At 61.5% G+C, this 17,926-nt stretch overlaps 1 protein-coding gene across 4 annotated transcripts; it reads right to left on the bottom strand.

Annotated features, from left to right (window-relative positions):
• Window positions 1-979: 979 nt before the first annotated feature.
• Window positions 980-16,693, bottom strand: RNF44 (ring finger protein 44). Of its 4 annotated transcripts, none has more exons than XM_005523644.3 (11): window positions 16,572-16,693; window positions 4,736-4,916; window positions 4,139-4,355; window positions 3,472-3,639; window positions 3,122-3,298; window positions 2,773-2,934; window positions 2,570-2,694; window positions 2,316-2,403; window positions 2,052-2,173; window positions 1,862-1,961; window positions 980-1,643 (listed from the first exon to the last, which is right to left on the bottom strand). In XM_005523644.3, exons 2-11 carry the CDS (start codon window positions 4,840-4,842, stop codon window positions 1,581-1,583), a joined length of 1,329 nt encoding a protein of 442 aa, XP_005523701.2. In that variant the 5' UTR covers window positions 4,843-4,916; window positions 16,572-16,693; the 3' UTR covers window positions 980-1,580. The 4 variants fall into 4 exon arrangements, with proteins under 4 accessions (XP_005523701.2, XP_014108485.2, XP_087919901.1 ...); XM_014253010.2 differs by lacking the exon at window positions 16,572-16,693 and adding an exon at window positions 15,988-16,203; XM_088063775.1 differs by lacking the exon at window positions 16,572-16,693 and adding an exon at window positions 8,719-8,739.
• Window positions 16,694-17,926: the final 1,233 nt, after the last annotated feature.

The raw sequence follows: 17,926 nt of genomic DNA, 5'->3' as shown, positions 1-17,926 counted from the left end.
CTTGCACACGCCGCCGCCGCGGGCGCGGACCCCGCGGGGACGGCCCTGAAAGTCTCACGGTCCTGCTGTGGCGTTGCGGACATGTGCAGTACAGTGCATGGCAGTATCAGCTGAGCACAAAAACCCCTCTCCCCACCCCCCTCACCCCACAGCCGGCTAGACGTAGCCAAGACCACGTTCCAAGCTGGTCAGACATGCATGCATATTTGTGAACATTTACATAGGGCTGGCGTCCGCTCGGAAGCTCCCAGGCGTCAGCGACGCGCCAGGAGGGGAGGGCGGTGCTCTCACCACCACCCCTGCCACCGCCTCCCGTCACCCTCCTCGCTAATTAATCATGCAAAACAACGGCCACGCGGGATTGATGGAGCCGGGCGGCGGCGTGGCGGCTTCTCCCCCGGCCCCTGAAAAGGCAGGGGGGATACGGTGGCAAGGGGACCGCTCACAGCTTCCCCTGCACCAGCCGGGCCAAGGCCAGGGTAGCACTGAAAATACTCCACGAGGTTATGAATAAACCTCGCCCGCTCTGGGGGCCGCAGCCCCGCCGGCCCCTCGCTGCCCACCAGCCGGGGAAACCGCGCCGTCCAGCCAGCAGGACGGGCCACGGGGCTACCTTGATTTACGTCGTCGGGACAGAGAAACGAGCAGGAGCCGGGGGCTGGGCAGCACACCGGGGACACCACACGCCCAAAGCCCTAGGGACGGGGTTGGTGTCCCCTCCTCAAGCTTGGCTGCCTTGCGGGATGCCACATGGCCCGGCCCCGGGAGCTGCACTGGCCAGGCACAGGGGAATGAACACAGAGAGGGGCCAGGGCTGCGCCAGCACCATCCTCCCACTGGCAAAAGACCCCAAGCAGCCATAGCCCTCTGGGGCTCCCCAGGGCAGCCGAGGCAGGAGAGAGGCTGTGCCAGGCTGCGCACAGGAGCGGGGACAGAGGCATTCCTGTGTTCCTGCCTTCCTGCCCCAGCCCCGCCGTGGGGTTGCTGGTGTCCCACCTTGGCCGCGCTCCGCCAGCCACCTCCTCCGGCTGTCCCCGGGGCCGGGATGCCGCCGGCATCAAACCCGCAGCGCTCCCTCCTCTCTCCTCCCCGCGTCCTCCCGAGAGCAACGCTGAGGGGAGGAGCCGCCTGCGCGCCCCTAGGGCAAACGGCCAAGGAACCAAAAACGTGATGGAAATGAAAAGGAAACAAGGGGGGGAAAAAAACTGTCGTAAAAAAAAAATTAGTGACAAAGGGAAAAACCACTAATTCCCTAGCAGAGTACAAAGACCTGGAAAGTGATGGAGCAACAACAGCGTCTTTGGAGCGCAGAGGGCACGGCCATGCACCTCCCGCCTCCAGCACAACACGATTCGGGGCCCTGGGAGCGCAGCGGGCAGGCGTCCGGCCGAGTCCGTGCCCCGGCAGGGAGGAGGAGGGCTGGCCGGGAGCCCGGACTGCTCAATGCTCACCACATCCGAGGAGAGGCTTTGGGGAGGGGGGGTAAGCGCAGGGTCAGGCCCTAGCAGCGGGCAGCGGCCCCCGCCCGAGCCCGGCGTCCTTGTCCTCTAGCGAATTGTGCGGCACAGCGCCCGCCAGCCTCAGTCCGCCTCCCGCTGCACCTCTGACGCGTCCGCCCGGCAGATCGGGCACGTGCGGTTTGCCTGCGGGCAAAGAGAGACAAGGCAAGTGAGCAGCACCACTGGCATTCGCTTGACCCCACCATGCACCACTGGCAAGGCTGGAACCACATCCCAGGAGTGGCTTATCCAGCCCTACACAGTGCTTGGCCCCAGCTCCCAGCGCATGCAGGGCATCCAAAAGGCAGCACCCTATACCCACAGCACGCTACCCCGCTCTCCACAGCGGGCACAGGCAGTACCTTTAACCATTTGTCGACACACTTAGCGTGGAACTCGTGGTTGCAGGGCAGGACGCGGAGAAGCTGCCGGGCCTCAAAGTCGCTGAAGCACACGACACACCTGGGAGAAGAAGCCATCAGTACAGTCCCACTGCCAGCCACAGCCCCTGACCCCCATCAGGCCCTCTATGTGCACCCCGAGCTCACTCACAGGGTCTGCTCGGACTGGTGGCTCTCGGGGTTGAAGCGGTAGGACGGGAGGTGCTCGATGTCTGCTTTGGTGAGTCCCCGTGGCTTGGCCTCTCCTAGCCGCTCGGCCAAGTTCAGCAGTGCCTGGAGGGAAACGCAGAGGCCTGCTCAGCCCACATCATGTTCTGGCACAGCAGCCCTCCAGGCTCTCCCCTCCCAGTAGAACAATCAGCAAGCCCCCCCAGCTCTCCCATCCTATCACTGTGGAGAAACCAAGCCTACACACCTCATAATTCTCCATCTCCACATCATCCACGTCCAGGTCTAAGCTGATCGTGGGCCCCACAGCTGTTGGTGACACCGGAAGCATAGAACTGGGGGGGAAGGACAGGGCAGTCAGCATGGGGCCAAAAACCCCAACATCCACCCTGGCACCCCCCAGGGGGCAGAGCCCCCTGTGCCAACACCGTGCCTCTGTGGCCCTCATCCACAGTGCCACTCCTGCCCTACACATTCTACAGTATCCCCACCAGTACTCACAGGAAATAGGGCAGGAAGCTCGGATAGTACGGAGGAGGCGGCGGAGGGGGTGGCGGTGGGGGCAGCGCCTGTTGCAGCCGGTACCGCTGGGTGTTCAGCCGCCGGGGCATCATGTGGGGGTATGGCTGCAGGGAGAGAAGGGGTACTCAAGAGTCATGCCAGCCCCACCATGTCCCCAACCCCTCCCCAGGATGGGGACTCACCACGCCAAATGGCAGTTCTTGGTGCAGCGGGTCGTGGGGGAGGTAATGCAGCGGCATGGAGGGCGACAGCGTGGGAGCGTGGTGAGACGGAGGGTATGTGAAGCCTGCAATGGGGTGCTGCTCCCCTCGCAGGTCCACGTCATTGTCTATCCTCTGCAGAGGCTGTGGGGCAAAGAGTTAGGCTGGGAGGAGCATCCCAAATTACACCTCCCTGATGCCGTGAAGACAGAGGTACCCTGGGCACCCTGCCCACCAGCCCCAGCTTAGACCCACAGGGGTTGTAGAAGGACAAGACCACTAAGGTGGTGGGTGCATCACATCCCCAGCGTGGCCCTCCACCCCAACTCACCATACGTGGGTGCTGGGCTTGGAGAGGTACGAACTGCCCCAGGGGGGCCATGTGGGGCGGCTGGTGGGGGGGCACTGGCGGTGGGGGTGGGTGCAGGATGTAATGGTCGCTGGAGATGATGGGGGGGAATGTCTGGTAGGAGACGGGAAGTTGTTGCATGGCACATGCCTGAATCAGCTGTGGGGAGAGACAGAGAGAAAAACAAGGGTCAGACACCCCTGCCCCCTCCCCAGGGCCTCCAAAGAACCCTGTGCTCCCAGAAACTTGCACTACAGTGGGCTTGGGTACCCACACGACTCCTGGGCCCTCACAGCCCAAGCTGTCCCCAGGCGTCCCCTGCTGTGACTCACCGGGGGTGGGAGGCAGCAGAGCGGGTAGTGCTGTCCACTGAACATCACTGAGCATGCTGGGAGCTGCTGGGTGCTGCACCCAGGGATGTGCTGGCCAGCGTGGATGGGGAAGCCTTGCGTCGTTACGGTGGTAACCGTGTAGGAGAGAGGGACAGGTCCCTGGTGCACCTAAGGACAAGGTGCCGAGGGCACAGTCAGACAGCCCTGTCTGAGCTGTCCCTGTCCTGACAGGGTCATAGCAGGACACTGGGCACTCAGCACTAGGACAAAATACCTGGCATGCCCATCCCACTGGTGTGGCCAGAGGAACAGGCTGAGTGAGGGCTCAATTTGAGGGAGTTTTGGACCCTTCTTTCCTCCACAGACAGGCTGACACAGCCTCCAACACATCACCCCATTACCATGGATTATGATGACGGTAGTCACATGAACAGCCTTTCAAGAGGACTGTCCCTTGGGAGCAGGGACCACCCCAGACATACCCAGTAGGCAGAGGGGCCCAAAGATTTAAATCTCAGAGAACCAGAGCATCAGCAGGCTCAGGGCTGGGTGATCCCAGTAGCAAGTGGCCAGAGGGGACCCAAGGACACATCACCACTCCAGACACCAGCCCAAAGAACACCACAGGATCACACTTGGGAGCAGGGTTGGGGGCTGCAGCACTTACCTGGTCATGCAGATCCACCATGAATGGGTTCTGGTGGGGTGGGTGAGCGGCTGGGTGAAGCATTCGTGGCGGCGTGCTGGGAAGAGCGTAGGCACGGGGCTCATCTACAGGGATGTGCGGCTGCTGGGGGAAGGCAGGGTGCACCTGGGGCTCATCCTGGCCCAGCAGGGTTGCCAGAGGTCGGTCGCGTCGTCCCCACTGACGCCTGGCAGAGGGGCTGTGGGGCCACCGCAGGAGAGAAACAGAGCAGGAGTGACCCCCCAGGCCAGAGGGGCACCACAGCCCCAAGCAGGATGGCTACAGGAGGATCAGTGCCAGCCTAGTGCCCAGGGTGAGACGCTCAGGGCATTGTGCCAGGCCACGTCAGGCTGGACGGCTCCAGAACCAGTTTCTCTGCTCACCCTGCAAGTGCCCTCTCCGTGTCTGCAGCATAAAAAGGACCCCTGCTCCCCAGGGACCCCTCAGCTGGACCAGGTGGATGTGCTTCCCTGTCAATGCCCCCCAAACCCCACTGGGAGGCAGTGCCTTGCCCCAGCAGGACCAGTGTCCCCCATGTGTCACAGGGAACAGGGCTCCACACCACCCTGCACCCCGTACCTTCGCCGGAGGTGGTCGGGGCTGCTGCAGGGTCCCCCCGAGAAACGGCGCTGGGCAAAAGGGGCAGAGGGCGGCCGCCTATTCACTGCCAGTTCCCATGGTCGCATTGGTGACGTCGGGAGGTGGATGGGCACACGGGACCTCAGGCTCCAGGCAGGGCAAGACACCAGCACCTTGAATTCTGCAAGAGGGACAGCAGGTCATGGCACTGTCCCACCACCGCTCAGGCTGCTGCTCCATCCTCACAAGGATGGTGATGCCGATAGCTGGAGCTCTTGCTGCTCCTCCATCCAGAGCTGCACATACCCCATCTCCTGGGGATATGGCACTGAGAGGCGCTAGGAAGAGCCTGTCCCCCTTCCTCTTGTTACTGTTCCTCCCCTTCATGGCCAGAGTCACCCCCCATGCACAACACAGACACAGAGAGAGAGAGAGAAGCACTCATTTTTGACACAGAGGAAAAAAGCGATGAAGAGCCCTGTGGCTGTGGCAGCATCCCAGCCTGCTCAAAGCCAACAGGGAGCCTCAGCATGGCACAGGGACTTTCCAGCAGGTCCTTGATACTGATCTGAGGGGTGCTCTTTGTTGCTGAACTCCTGCACATCCTACTCTGGTGTGACACTGCTGCCCCATTCACGTGTGCAGGGGCTGGTGGTGGCAGCAGGGCTCACAGCCCTTCAGCTCAGGGCTGTGCACTTCAACTCCCTGCTGCAAACAGGGCGCAGCCACAGTCTCCATGGAGCAGGGGACAAGCATGGGTTGTGCTGAAGCCAGGCAGGCAGCTCTGCTCACCCAGCTGCTTCCCAAGGCAGTGGGACGGTGGGAACACTGCCCTGGCCTTGCCCAATCTCCCCTCCTGCACCCAGCCTGACTGGTGTTCCTGCACCAGAGCTCCCCCCCAGGACACAGATCGACCTCTCAGCACCAATGATGCATTGCACAGGGGACACATCTGCATTTGGGGCTGAGCTTCCCCAGGCTCTGCTTTCCTAGATCCCAAAAAGGTCTTCCTTGGCTCCATGTGTATTTGAGATCCTCCCTGGGTACCCTTCCATTGCCCAGCTTCCTTCAGCCTCCACAGTACCAGGCCAGCACACGGCAGCAGCCGTGGCCTTGGCACCGCAGCCCACACACTCCTAAATCCAGTGGAGGCTGGTGAGGTGCCCCCTCAAAGCAGCTTCTTCAGCCCCACCTCCTCTTCAGTGCCCATGGCAAAGACACACCAGGGACAGGAAAGACACTCCGGGGACCTGGAGCCTGGGGAATGCTGCTCACCAGGGGGATCTCAGCCCAGCAGCGAGAAGCTGCAATGTCACTTTTAGGTGATGAGTATCAACAACCAGTGGGGCAAGTCCTGTGCCACACACAAGTCTTTTCTTAACCTCACCTTCATCTCCACACTACTGTGGAAGCCTAAACAAAAACAAAGCCGAAAGCAAATTTCTCTTTGTTTTAGTAGAAAAAAAGAAGAAGAAAAGCAAAAGCCACAGACTGAGCACCCCCAGAACTTGTCTGTGATTGTCACCAGGAAAGGAGGTGTGCCTGAACAGGAGGCTCCTTCCACAGTGCCTCCACATTCTGCCCACCTTGAAACTCTGCCCGGCTCCAATTTGCCCCTGAGTGGGCTGAGGGCCACAATACAGCAACAACCCAGGTTTAGCCCCACTCTGAAGAAGCCTAAGGTGTTACTGCTTTCAGTTCCAAACCCTCGCTCTCAGAGCACACGTGGTGCCAAAGCCCTGTGTGATCCAGCAGGCACCTTCCAGACCAGGCACCACAGCAGTGGGCTTGAGGATGGGCAACACATCCGCAGAGGAACACTGAAGCCACAGTGGGGCTTGCCTGTTCCTGCGACCTCCAGAATGGGGGGCTGCCTGCGTTCCCTGAACCCCAGCACGGCATCCTGAGGCAGGACTGAGGCATCCCCGACTTGCGGGACAGAGCTGGCCTGGTCCTCGTCCTGCCACAACCGGTACCCATAAGATACCCACCCTCCCGTCCCAAGCGGGCACACCCGGCTCCCTCCGCACCCGTGGCTGTAAACCAGCGGCCAAGCCGAGCAGGGTGACCGTGACCCCGCGGAAGCCACCGCAGCTGCGAAGTGAAGGGGATCGCAGACCCGCAGCCCCTTGGAGGGGCGGGGGAGGCGGCTCCCGAGCCCCGCCGAGAACAAAGTTAGCAGCGTGCCAGCGCTCACGCCCGGTGCCATCTGCTCGGGCAGAGCTGGGCTCCGGGGCTGCCGGGGGGGCCGCCCGCCCCGGGGGTCCTGCCACCCCACTGCCACCCGCCGCCGGCTCCGTCCCGGCATCCCGAGCTCTCCCTTAGCCCCTTCTCCGCCGTTCCCACGCGCGGGCCGCCAGCTCCCCCGGGAGCAGGGTCACCTCTGGCTCCGCCGCACCAGCAGCCCCTCCGGAAGGCCGACCCCGACCCCCAACCCCACCCCCAGACCCGACCCGAGCCCGACCCTGGGTGTCCGGGACGGCGGCGCACGGCGGGGCGAGCAGCACATCCCGGAGCGCACCGACGGAGCGCCCCACCGTGCAGCACCCCGGGGAGGCACGGCGGTCACCGGCAGCCGGGAGCGCACCCCAGCCCGCGCCCCCCGCCGCGGAGCCCTGCCGGTGCGGAGCTGTGGCTTTAAGAGCGGCCGCTCCGGGGCCATGTGCTCGGCGCCAAACAAAAGCAATAACAAAGGCGGCCGCCGGCCCCCGCCGCCGCTGCCGGGGGCAGGTGCCTGCGGGGGCCCGGGGGGCGGCTCCCGCCCCGCCCCCGCCCCCCCCCCGGCCCGCACGTACCTGCACCGATGGCCTGGGCCGCCGCTCCGGTGCCGCTGCGGCGCCCCCGCCCCCTCCCTCCCGCCGCTCTTTGTTCGCCGACGCCGGGCCCGGGCCTGCCCCCCCCGCCGGCCCGCCGCCGGCCCTCCCCTCCCTCCCTCCCGCCCGCCTCCCGCCGGGCCGGCCCCCTCCCCGCCGCCGTTGTTTCCGGTGCCTCTTTGTTTTCCGCGGCGCGGGGCGGCCGCGGCGGGCCGGGGTGCGCGGGGTGTGCGTATCCCTTTAAGAAGCAGCGGGACGCACCGGACCGAGTCACAGCGCTCGGGGGCACCGGGGGCGCGCGCGGCTGGCGCGGGGGGGGAAGGAGGGGGGCGGAGGGGGGCACCGGGGGGGGGGGGCGGCGCGCGCGCGCCCCACGTGACCAGGCGTGCCACGGTCCGCAGCCATCTTGGAGCGCGGGGCCGCCACGCGGGGCAGCGACCCCCGCCCGGGACCACCGAGCTGAGCCCAGAACGGGCGGCACCGGGCACCCACCGCCCTTCTCCAGCGGCCTGCTGCCGCTACCGGCCACCTTGCCCCGCTGGGACAGGTCTTAAGGCTGGTGAAACCGTACCTGCGGCTGTGCCCTCGTATCATTCCCAGGCCCCTTCTCACCGGGCTGGCAGCTCCGCGGGCCCGGTGGACCGCGGGGACGGCAGCCCCGTGTGCCCGGGAGCCGCCGTTCTTCTTTGCCGGTGGGCAGAAAAACTTGGGGGTGGGGAAGCAGGGGCTCGGCTCCCCGTCACCTTCCGCGCTGGGACGGGGGCATGGAGGAGCTACTCCCCTCCCGCTCAGCACAACCAGCCTTTCGCCCGCACCAACAGCTCTCCCAGGGCATCTGTAGCTTTTATGCACCAGAAAAGCCCCTTTTGCTTCAGAAAAGTCTCCTATTCTCTCACATTAATTAAGCAAGAAGCAGGAACTACTCGGACTATCTCCTGCACGCCTGCAGCTCACCCGGCTGGTGGCTAACGCTGAGCTGGACACCGTGAAGCAGAGCCACCGGCTCCCCGGGAGCTGCACACCGAGAGGCCGAGACACCGGCTCCCCGGGTGCCCCAGCAGCACCGCTCAGGCACCAGTCAAATCCCCGTGCTCAGGACAGCGCATCGCAGCAGCTTCACTGAGCACCAGATGCTGCACCCGAGCCAAATTTCACCCGGTTACAACGCACACTTAGAAATTCCCAGGTAGGCGAGCGAGCCAGCCGGCAGCCCTGATGTAATGCCTATAAACCAGCCCTCCCCTGACAGCTGGGCTTTAAAGTGCTAACAACCAAAAGGGAGCTAATTAATTTGTAGCATCACCCCTTTCAAAGAAAACCTCAGATCGACGATTTAACAATTCAGTAGCTCATGGTTGCGATGAGCAGTGGATTCAGCTTTGCCTGATTCCAACCCTGTGCCCAGGTCCCTTCAGGCCCCTCTCAAGGCTCTCACCTCTTCACCCCAAATCCAGGCATGCAGGAGAAACTACACCAGGCTCAAGGATCCTCCAGGACATAGAGCATTCTGGGGCAAGATCCCTCTGCCATGACTGTCAGTAGCACCACAGCCAACTGCTTCTGTCCCCATGGTGGGGGACACATGGGACAGGAAGGCAGCACAGCAGGACAGACCTATGATGGTGTCAGAGCCACGCACTCAGGCAAGAACTCCAGCAGGAAGAGCCAAAGGACTGAATCAGCCCAAACCTGAACAACTACCCTCCAGGTCTATTCCACTACAGCCTCTTTGCTTCAGGAGCCGAGGACTACAGGGAAGAGAAGGAAAACAGCACTCTGTCCTTTGACTTTGCCATTGTTTGTGGGCAGAGGCCACACTGCACCTTGACAAGGCTGCCAGGACACGGTCTGATCCTGGGCAGAGCACCGGCAGCAGGCAGAGGCCACAGATGGTGAATATCTGTGCAGCCACTCTCTCCAGACCCGCTCCAGCATCACCAGCTCCCCCGTGGGCAGCAGCTATCGATGTTCTCGGGACAGCATCAGGAGAAGCCATCAATGGAACACAGCTCACACGCTGCTCACGCTCCCTGCTCAGCCAGGCTAGATCATTCCCCTGGCACAGCCACACTGCACACGGCTGTGCCCAGTGAAGATGGGGCACCACACATCCAGCCGCAGGATCAGAGCGTGTGGAAACGGCTCTGCCCACACTGTCTCAGGGACACAGCCATGCACACAAACACCAATATTACACTGCCCCAGGTACAGAGCTCTGCCTGAAAAGCCATGTGAGGGGCCCAAACGATGCTACAGCAAGGCTGGTCAGCACTTCTGGGCAGAACAAGGGATCCCAGTCCAGCCAGAGAGACCTGTAACACCCCTGGTGAGTGGGACAGCCCATAAGCCTTAGAAAGCTCTCTACCTGCAGGCGCTGCTCAGGCTGAACCTGGCTGCTCTACAGCCGACAGGTGGCCCGTCCTTTCCTTCAGAATAGCCAGGGGCCAGCAGGACAAAGTCTCCCTGAGCCCAGGCTCTTTAAGAGACCATCTGTTGCCACAGACATGCCACCTCCCTTGCCCCATATATAGGTCAGGTCTGACACAGGATTAGTCAGGGTGATCCAGTGGTGAGAGCACATCTCCCACTGGAGGCTTGCCTGTGTTCTCCCCGATACTCAGCATGCCAATGCTTCACCTCCTCATTCTCCTGCACCTCTCACACTAGTCCAGGGAGAGAAAGAGGCCCCAGATCCTTCTCTTTTCTCCCCAGGGCCTACAAAAAAAGCATGGAGAAACCAGCACCAAGAACACAGAAGCTCTCAGACTGAAGGGAGGGAGGAGCAGCAGGAGTGTCCCTACACCTTGGGGTGACATGGGATACCCCAACATCACAGGGTGAAGCGCTTCTCCACCGTGGAGATGGAGGAGCAAGGAGCTCCCTCCCTGTTACACACACCCAGTGGAGCCGAGTTCACTGGCAGTGGAGGCAGGGACGCCTCTGCTGTGATCACACACCACCCACTCCCACCCCCGGGCTGACAGCACTCCCATCAAACGCCTCCAGCCACACACACGTGGAGGATGCTGACATGAGGAGTAGCTGCACAGGCAGCGGAACTGATAACGCCCAGTTTCCTGTCGATCTCTCCCACGTGGATTCTCTGATGTCTAATAGCATGGCTGAGCTGCACTGCAGAGGGAGAACTAGCAGCGCCTTCCTCCCCAAGAGTCAGAGCCTGTAGCAATCCAAGACCTCAGAAGTAGCATCCACACCTGACACCTACCCCAACTGATACCATCCAGCAAGTTCAAAGCAGAGTGAACACTCACAAATAAACACTAAGCTTGCAACAAGCCTTCTTTTCCTTAAGACAGGGTAAATAATCTCCAGAGATCTCCACCATCCTTCATTTACCCTAGAAACACCAGAACGACCTGAATAGCATGACCAGAAGGCTGCAGGTGCAACAACTGGGTCCAGCTTGGCCACCTCTGTAGCTCAGCAGCATCAAGGAATGGGTTGTGTCCTCCTCTCTCCTGGGTGGCCTCCCCTGAACAGAAGCACGCTGAAATACACACACCTCTGTCTGCCCAGGCATCTTGCAGCAGCCACCTCCACAGCTCAGCTGCACATGGGTGGAAGGAAGAGAGTAAATGCCACCATGTCCATCCCCAACCTGGTCCTTCCTTTCCTTCCTACTATGAGACACTGCTCTTCAGGACTCCATACTCCTCTGCCCTTCACTTTTCAGTTCTCATTTCAGACAGCCCTTTCCTAAAACAGAGAGATCCTAAAACAGATCTCTCCTGGGACAGAGCCAGCTCAGGAAGGAGGGATCACCCCTCTTTCTCGTTCCCACACAGCATCCCTGGAATCCCCAGCTCATCTATCACCTCTCCACAAGCATCTCTCTGAGACCAGCCCGCTCTCTACATGCTGTGGACAGTGTTAATGGCATCTGCCAAGTGTGTGGCCTGGGGCAGGAGGGGCCAGGCTCCAGACACCTTCCCCACTGCTCTTGGGCAGAGCAGCTCCTACAAAGGGATACAAGCAGAGCCAGGAGCTGGTGGATGGCGAAGAGCAGTTTCGTTGCCACTCAGCAAAACGAAGCGTCTCTTGAAAGCGCTAGTGACAGTCAGGAAGTTGGGCTGGGTGGTTTGTTTTGCATTTTAAGAAGCCTGCAGGGACACCAACAACCTGCAACGATCATTTTCAGAAAGAAGCTCAGAGAAACTCATGATTTTCAGCAACCATTTACCCTCCTTTGTCCTTGATTAAAAATTTGCCAAGAGGATGCTTACAAGATGCACCAAAACAGGGAGTGACCACTACCCTAAGTGCAAAGGAGGTTTGCTGCAATATGTCCTCGTACATCACTCAGAGAACCCCACACCAGTGCCTGAGGTTGGTTTTAAGAGCAAAAACATGACTTTCAAGCTGACAGCCCCTGCACACAAAGCGCAACTGTGCGGTGACAAGAGAGCAGCCTGGGGCATAGGAGCTGCCTGACCTCTGCTACAGCTCTCAACAGCAGATTTTTATTGTTCACCACTTTCCCAAAGCACAGGCATGGGGATAAAACCAACTAAGACACTTGGCTCAAAATGCAAATGCAGCTACGGAGCCCCACCAGCACAGCAGGGAAATGACAACCTGCTGGAGGGGACCGTGCCTCAGGATTGCCAGGCTTGGGGGAAGAAGGGCCAGAACATGGGCCCTCCCTTCCCGGGGCAACAGCAAGAGATGCCAGAGGCCTGGATCACCAAGGCACAGGCTCACCCGAGAGAAAGCAGCTCCTAACACACAGTACTGCAGGCCAGCTCTCTGCTCTGCATGGTTGGGCTAAAAACCTTCATCCTGCTTTCCAGGGTAACCAAAGTAGACCCAGAACTACAGCTCTGCAGCCAGTGAGAGCAGGTCTCCAGGGCCCAGCCTGCAACTGGAAAATAATATTCCCAAGGCATGCAATGAGTGCTGCTTGCTGGGGACACTGCTCAACCTCACCCTCTGCCATGCACACAGCGAAGTATGGAGCCCTCCCAAACCACCCCACTCCAGAAAACCCAGACATGCCACACTGGACGTGGGCCCTATGGTATGCTTGTGCCCTCCAGGAAACAGCTCCTGCCCTGAAATGCTGGGGACTTGCAGGTGCAAGGGTGGAGGAAAGGATAGGCACCATGCTGCAGCTGTGCTGCCCAGAGAGTCAGCAGGCTGGCTTCTCCCAACACCCTTGTGAGCTGACAGCACAGATCCACGCTGCTCCCCTCTGGAACTGACCTGTCTCAGGGAGCCACGCAACATCCTCATGCAGCTCCATGACCGCAGGGCTCAGGGCTTGGCTCTCCCAAGTTCCTGCATCAATGTCGGAGGGCTCTGGGAGAGCTCCCCAGCACCAGCAACTTCCTTGGATGTTTTAGCAGCCTCTGGACACATCAGACTGGCACCCTACACAAACCCCTTGGCTAACCAATGACCCGCACACAGCAGGTGGCAAACTGTATTTCTCCAGACTGGTCCAAGCAGGGAACCAAAGGATGGTGGTAAAATGCTATGCCCCATCTCCTCAATAAAGAGGTGAAAACCCCAAAAGCATCCAGAAGCCAGGCTTTTCTGACGAAAACCAGCACCGTGCCGCCTGCCACCACCACCTCCTGAGCTGTGCCCTGCGGCCAGCCTCACGTGACAGTGGAGTGGATGCACACAGGAGGAGTGGCTGTAGTGACAGCGTTACAGCTTGTGTCCAACACACAGCTGAGCCCAGCAAATCCCAGCACTCTGCAGCTCTCCTTTACAAACTCCACACACTGCGCAGGTACATGGGCGACAGTGAGAGATCAGTGCCCGCAGCCCCAGGAAAATGACACCTAGAGAGAGACAGCCCAGTGAGTACAGGGCTCCTGAACTCTCTGATGTTCACTAGCTCAAGGACTGGCCCACACCAAGCCCCAGGGACCAAGGAGAGCTGTTCTTACACCAGCCCCAATCACCCAGGGTCAGCCCCTCTGCTATTTCAGTACACATACTCCCAGCAGGAAGCAGGGACACCCAGCAGGATCACCCTGTGTAGCTCCGCTCCAAGTGACTTTACATTGTTCCCCACTCTATCCTGGGTGGCAGGACTTGACCAGTTCTGCAGACAACCTGGGAGAAAAGTGCTGTGAGCTGAAGCCCAGCCCTTACCTGCCAGCTGTTATTTCATTCCTGTAACAGGTCCATAAACCAAGGATAATTAAATCTCTCCTAAACTCTCTTCCATTTAAAATAAAAATCTATAGTCCCTATTTCATTAGCTGGCTCTGGGTTTTACAGCTTGATCAATTCCCCTCACAGGGCCCTGGTCCCGGACAGGCAGATGCAAACACGCAGCTTCCACGGTGTGGATCAATGGGATTCACAAAGTCTCCTACCCCATTCTTTGTTCCTCACTCACCAAAGGGAGCCACAAAGCGCAGCAGGTAGGGACAGTGTGTTTCACTGCTCAGGGGAACACCACTGCCATGCATGGCTTCAGAGGTCGGAGCTGGCAAGAACAAAAAGCGGCAAGAACAGAGGCAGCAGCGATGCTCCCTCTCCAGTGAAGGGCCCCAAGAACGCAGCCATGACCCTAAAGGCGAAGCAGCCCAGCATGCCAGCAGGGTGACATCCCCCTATTTGCTCCACAGTGAAGAGGGACAAGGCTCAGTTCCCACAGCTGACAGCTGGAGTCAGAGCCCACCACAAGCACCAGCTGGGAACCAAGAGCAGCCACCACCTCTCTGACCTCTGCACACAAAGCAGAAGAGACTCCTCACTGAGACCCAGGCACACAGGCTCAGTGTTTCCTGCCCTTCCCAGCTCTCTGCTGCTGCCCTGCCACACAACACCTTCCCCCTGCCAGGCCAGTAGGTTCCAGATGGCCCTTGCCACCCCTGCAAGCCTCTCCCTTCTGCTGCAGCGGGAGCTTCCAGAGCCTGGCAGTAGATGGAGGGACCACAGCAGCAGCCAGAGCTGCACCAAGAGCATCCAGGCAGAGCCCACAGAGTGGACATCAGAGTGCTGGGCAGCCTTTGGCCTGGGCCAGCAGCCAGATGCCCCCCAACACCTATCACATAATTTCCCTCTGTTCCAGGTGCATATCCCTTCCTCCCTCCCACCTTTGCTCAGCCAGAAAGCAGCAAGTTGCCACAGTCCGAGTCCTGTCAGTGCCATGACACACCATGGAGGCAGCCACAGAGGGAAGGTCCGGCACAGAGCTGGTCCCCATCTCCACTAAGCTCTGCCCTGGCCACACAGTGCCAGTGATGGACAGACCACACCACCAGGGCCCAAATCCTGATCTGTACTCGAACCAGCTGGTACTTGCCAGAGGCTATCAGGGCAGATTTCTGGAACACAAAACAGCCACCACTTGGAGAGTGCCCAGCTCCAAGCAAGGCTAAGGGAACAAAGCTTTGCCATCCCACTGAGACTCCTTCCATGGCTGAGAGAGGTGGCACCAGAGCCTTCCAAACACACATAGGTGCCTCCTGCCTCACCTCCCATGCCAACACCTGCCCTGTCTCCACTGGCACCATGTCCTAATGTGGGGGCGAATGGAGGGGCCACAGTTCACCTGCTAAACCTAACCCACTGCTCAAGGGGTGTGACACCACCCGGCCAGCCCCAGAGCAGACACCCAAAGGTGACAAACAAAGGCGCCCAGCAGGCACTCCGCATTAGCAGTATTTTTAGACACCACTATGGAGCCGGCCTTATTATTTTCATTGCAACGTGCATAATTACCCACCATGCACCGCAGTGACATCAGACGCAGCCGGCTCTCCTCCGACAGCTGCTCCTCCTCCCGGGGCTCCTGCCTGGCCCCGGGGACCCACCTGCCCCGCCGGGCTCTGCCCTGCGCATCTCCCCGGGGCACAAGACCTCACCTCGAGGGGGGCCTCGAGGTCCTGCGGCGTCAGAGCCGGCATGGGAGCAGGTGACAGAGGGACAGAGAAAGGCACTGGCACAGGACAGCAAGAAGGCAAGCGCAGGGATGATCTCTGGAGCTGCAGGCACACACAGCCTGTGCCAGGATCACCAAGATCTGCTGGAGCGTGGGGCCGGTGCAGAGCTGGTGGACAAGGTACCAGCACAAAACAGAGCCGCACTCCTGGGAAGAGGGGCTGTCCCCAGAGGGAGGAACAGTGCTTGCCTAGCCTCAGAGCTCAACTCCTGCCCGGAAGAGCAAATCCTGGAGCGCATCCCAGCTGCCCACAACGCGATCCCACACGTCCTCCGTGGGACAGGGCTGCCACGGGCCCCACACACAGCCCACGCTGCCGGCACAGATCCTGCCGGGCCGGTGGCACGGCTTGTGCCCCTGCCACCACCCCGGGTGCCATTACCCCCACCCCGTCACTTCAGGCTCATTTGTTTCCTACCTCCTCCCCAGGGACAACTTTCCGAAGAGTTTCACCACTTCCCCTCCCGTCCCCTATCCCATACCGGGGCTTGCCCCGAGCTGGCACAGTTTACCGGGTCCGGCGGAACGGTGGACGGGACACCGCCAGGTGCCAAGCGGGACGAGAACACAGCACCAGCCTCAGCAAAAGCCCGACCCCAGCCCGGCCGGGGTCGCGGGAGACCCCAAGAAGGGGCTCCGGCCGGGGCAGACTCAGACAGCCCCGATGGGCAGCAGCGCTCCGGATCCCTCCCCGCTGCCTTCCTCGTCCCCGCGGGGCTCCCCCAGCAGCAGGGGCTCCTCCCACCGCCCTGCGGCTGCACCGGGCCTGGCTGCGCTTTACGGCTGCTTCCCCAAACCCCCATGGCCCGGCAGCCGCCACCCCCCCCCGCGCCGGCCATCCGCCCCTCCGCGCCCCGGGCCCGGCCCCGCAGCCCCCGCCGCACCGGGCCGCGCTCGTTCCTCCGCCCGCCGCACCGGGCCCCGCGGCCCTGCATCCGCCCCATCGCTCTGGGCCCTGCCCGCCGCCCTCCCCGTCCCGCTGCCCCAGGGCTGCCCTCCCCCTTCCCCCATCCCCGGGCCCTGCCCGCCGCCTCCCCCTGGTGCCCCGGCCCTGCCCCGCACAGCCCGGGCCTGCGCCCGCCGCCGCGCCCCGTACCTCCGGGAGGCGCGCCCCCGGCGCTCGGTGCCGTGCCCCGGCGCTGCCCGCCGCTCAGCCCGCTCGCATGGCGCGGCGGCCGGGCCCGCCGGGCTCCGTGTCCGTCCCGGTGCCGGTGCCAGTCCCGGTGCCGCACCCGCTCCGGCCTCAGCCCCGCCCCATGGCGCCCCCGCGCCCGCCGCGCCGATGGAACCGGCCGCGCCGCGCTGCTCCCCCCCCCCCGCGCCGCGCCGATGGGCGCGCCCGCCGCCTCCTGCCGTAATAAGCCCAAGAACGGCGCCGGAACAGGGCACGGCGGAGCTGTTCGGCCGTATTGCTCCGAGTGGCAGCGCAGTGGCACCACCTGGACTGGGCTGGGGAGCATCCCAGGAGTTAGAGATTCACAGAGTCAATTCGATTGGAAAAGAGATCATGCAGCCCAGTCTATGACCCAACACCGCCATGTCAACTAGACCATGGCACTAAGTGCTACATCCAGTCTTAAACACCTCCAGGGACGGTAACTCCACCATACCCTGGGCAGCCCATTCCAATGCCTGTCAAACCTTTCCGTGAAGAAATTCTTCCTGATGTCCAACCAAAACATTCACTGGTTGCCAGGGGGAAGAGGTCGACTCTCACCTAGCTACAATCTCCTTTCAGGAAGTTGTGGGTGACTCAGGACAGCCCTGGGAGGTGTGGAAGTACCCCAGCCCAGCCAGGGACAGTTTATGGTGTCCAGCACCAGCCCAGGAGTCTTGGAGAAGGCACCCTGGGACAGCTCAGGTAACCCCTGACAGCTCATGGGGTGTCTGTGAGGATCTCCTGGAGCAGCCTTTGCAGGAACTGGGGTGGTCCTGGACCAGCTCAGGAGAGGTTTGCTAAGGGGTGGTCACAGCCTGTCCCCTGTAGCCCCCTCTCTGGGGTTTCTCTGACCCAGGTGTAAGGTCAGATGAGAACCACAGAGCAGGCTGAGTGTCTGGGGAGACTCCAGAGTTTCTCCAGTATCCAGGTCCTGTGGGTTTCCCAGGGAACAGGGCCACATATGCAGGGGTCCAACAGGCTGGCTGTGCCCCCCCCCCCACCTCCCAGCCCTTTTCTGCCTGAGCAGAGCTGGACAATCCACCCTTGTCCCTAGCGGGTCTGAAGTAGGTCAGGGAGGCTGGGCCAGGCCCCTGGGGAGGGAAGTGGGTGGCAGGGGGTGCAGAGGGCCCCAGGCACCCACCCCAGTGGCCACACCACAAGGTTGGTGCCCACCCCCTGTCCTGGTAGGACCCCAGTGCCCCCAGCCCAGGGGATGCAGGGCATTTCCCTAACCCCATTTTGGTCTCCTGGGGTTTGAGATCCCTCTGCATCCCCACGGGCTCCACACCCCT

This window comes from Pseudopodoces humilis, chromosome 17 (assembly GCF_049639895.1).
Source record: "Pseudopodoces humilis isolate 2021_Gansu_Grassland_sample_001 chromosome 17, ASM4963989v1, whole genome shotgun sequence".
In the NCBI taxonomy this organism is placed as follows: Eukaryota; Metazoa; Chordata; class Aves; order Passeriformes; family Paridae; genus Pseudopodoces; species Pseudopodoces humilis.
The sequence above is the reverse complement of the archived record's forward strand: the minus strand, read 5'-3'. Positions and strand labels throughout refer to the sequence as shown.

Excerpts from the sequence above, each read along its gene's own strand:
- RNF44 (XM_005523644.3), bottom strand. The coding sequence starts at position 4,842 with ATGCGACCATGGGAACTGGCAGTGAATAGGCGGCCGCCCTCTGCCCCT. Across the intron at positions 3,640-4,138 it reads TGGTGGATCTGCATGACCAG|GTGCACCAGGGACCTGTCCC; the intron begins GTAAGTGCTGCA and ends CCTTGTCCTTAG. Across the intron at positions 2,404-2,569 it reads AGCTTCCTGCCCTATTTCCT|TTCTATGCTTCCGGTGTCAC; the intron begins GTGAGTACTGGT and ends CTTCCCCCCCAG.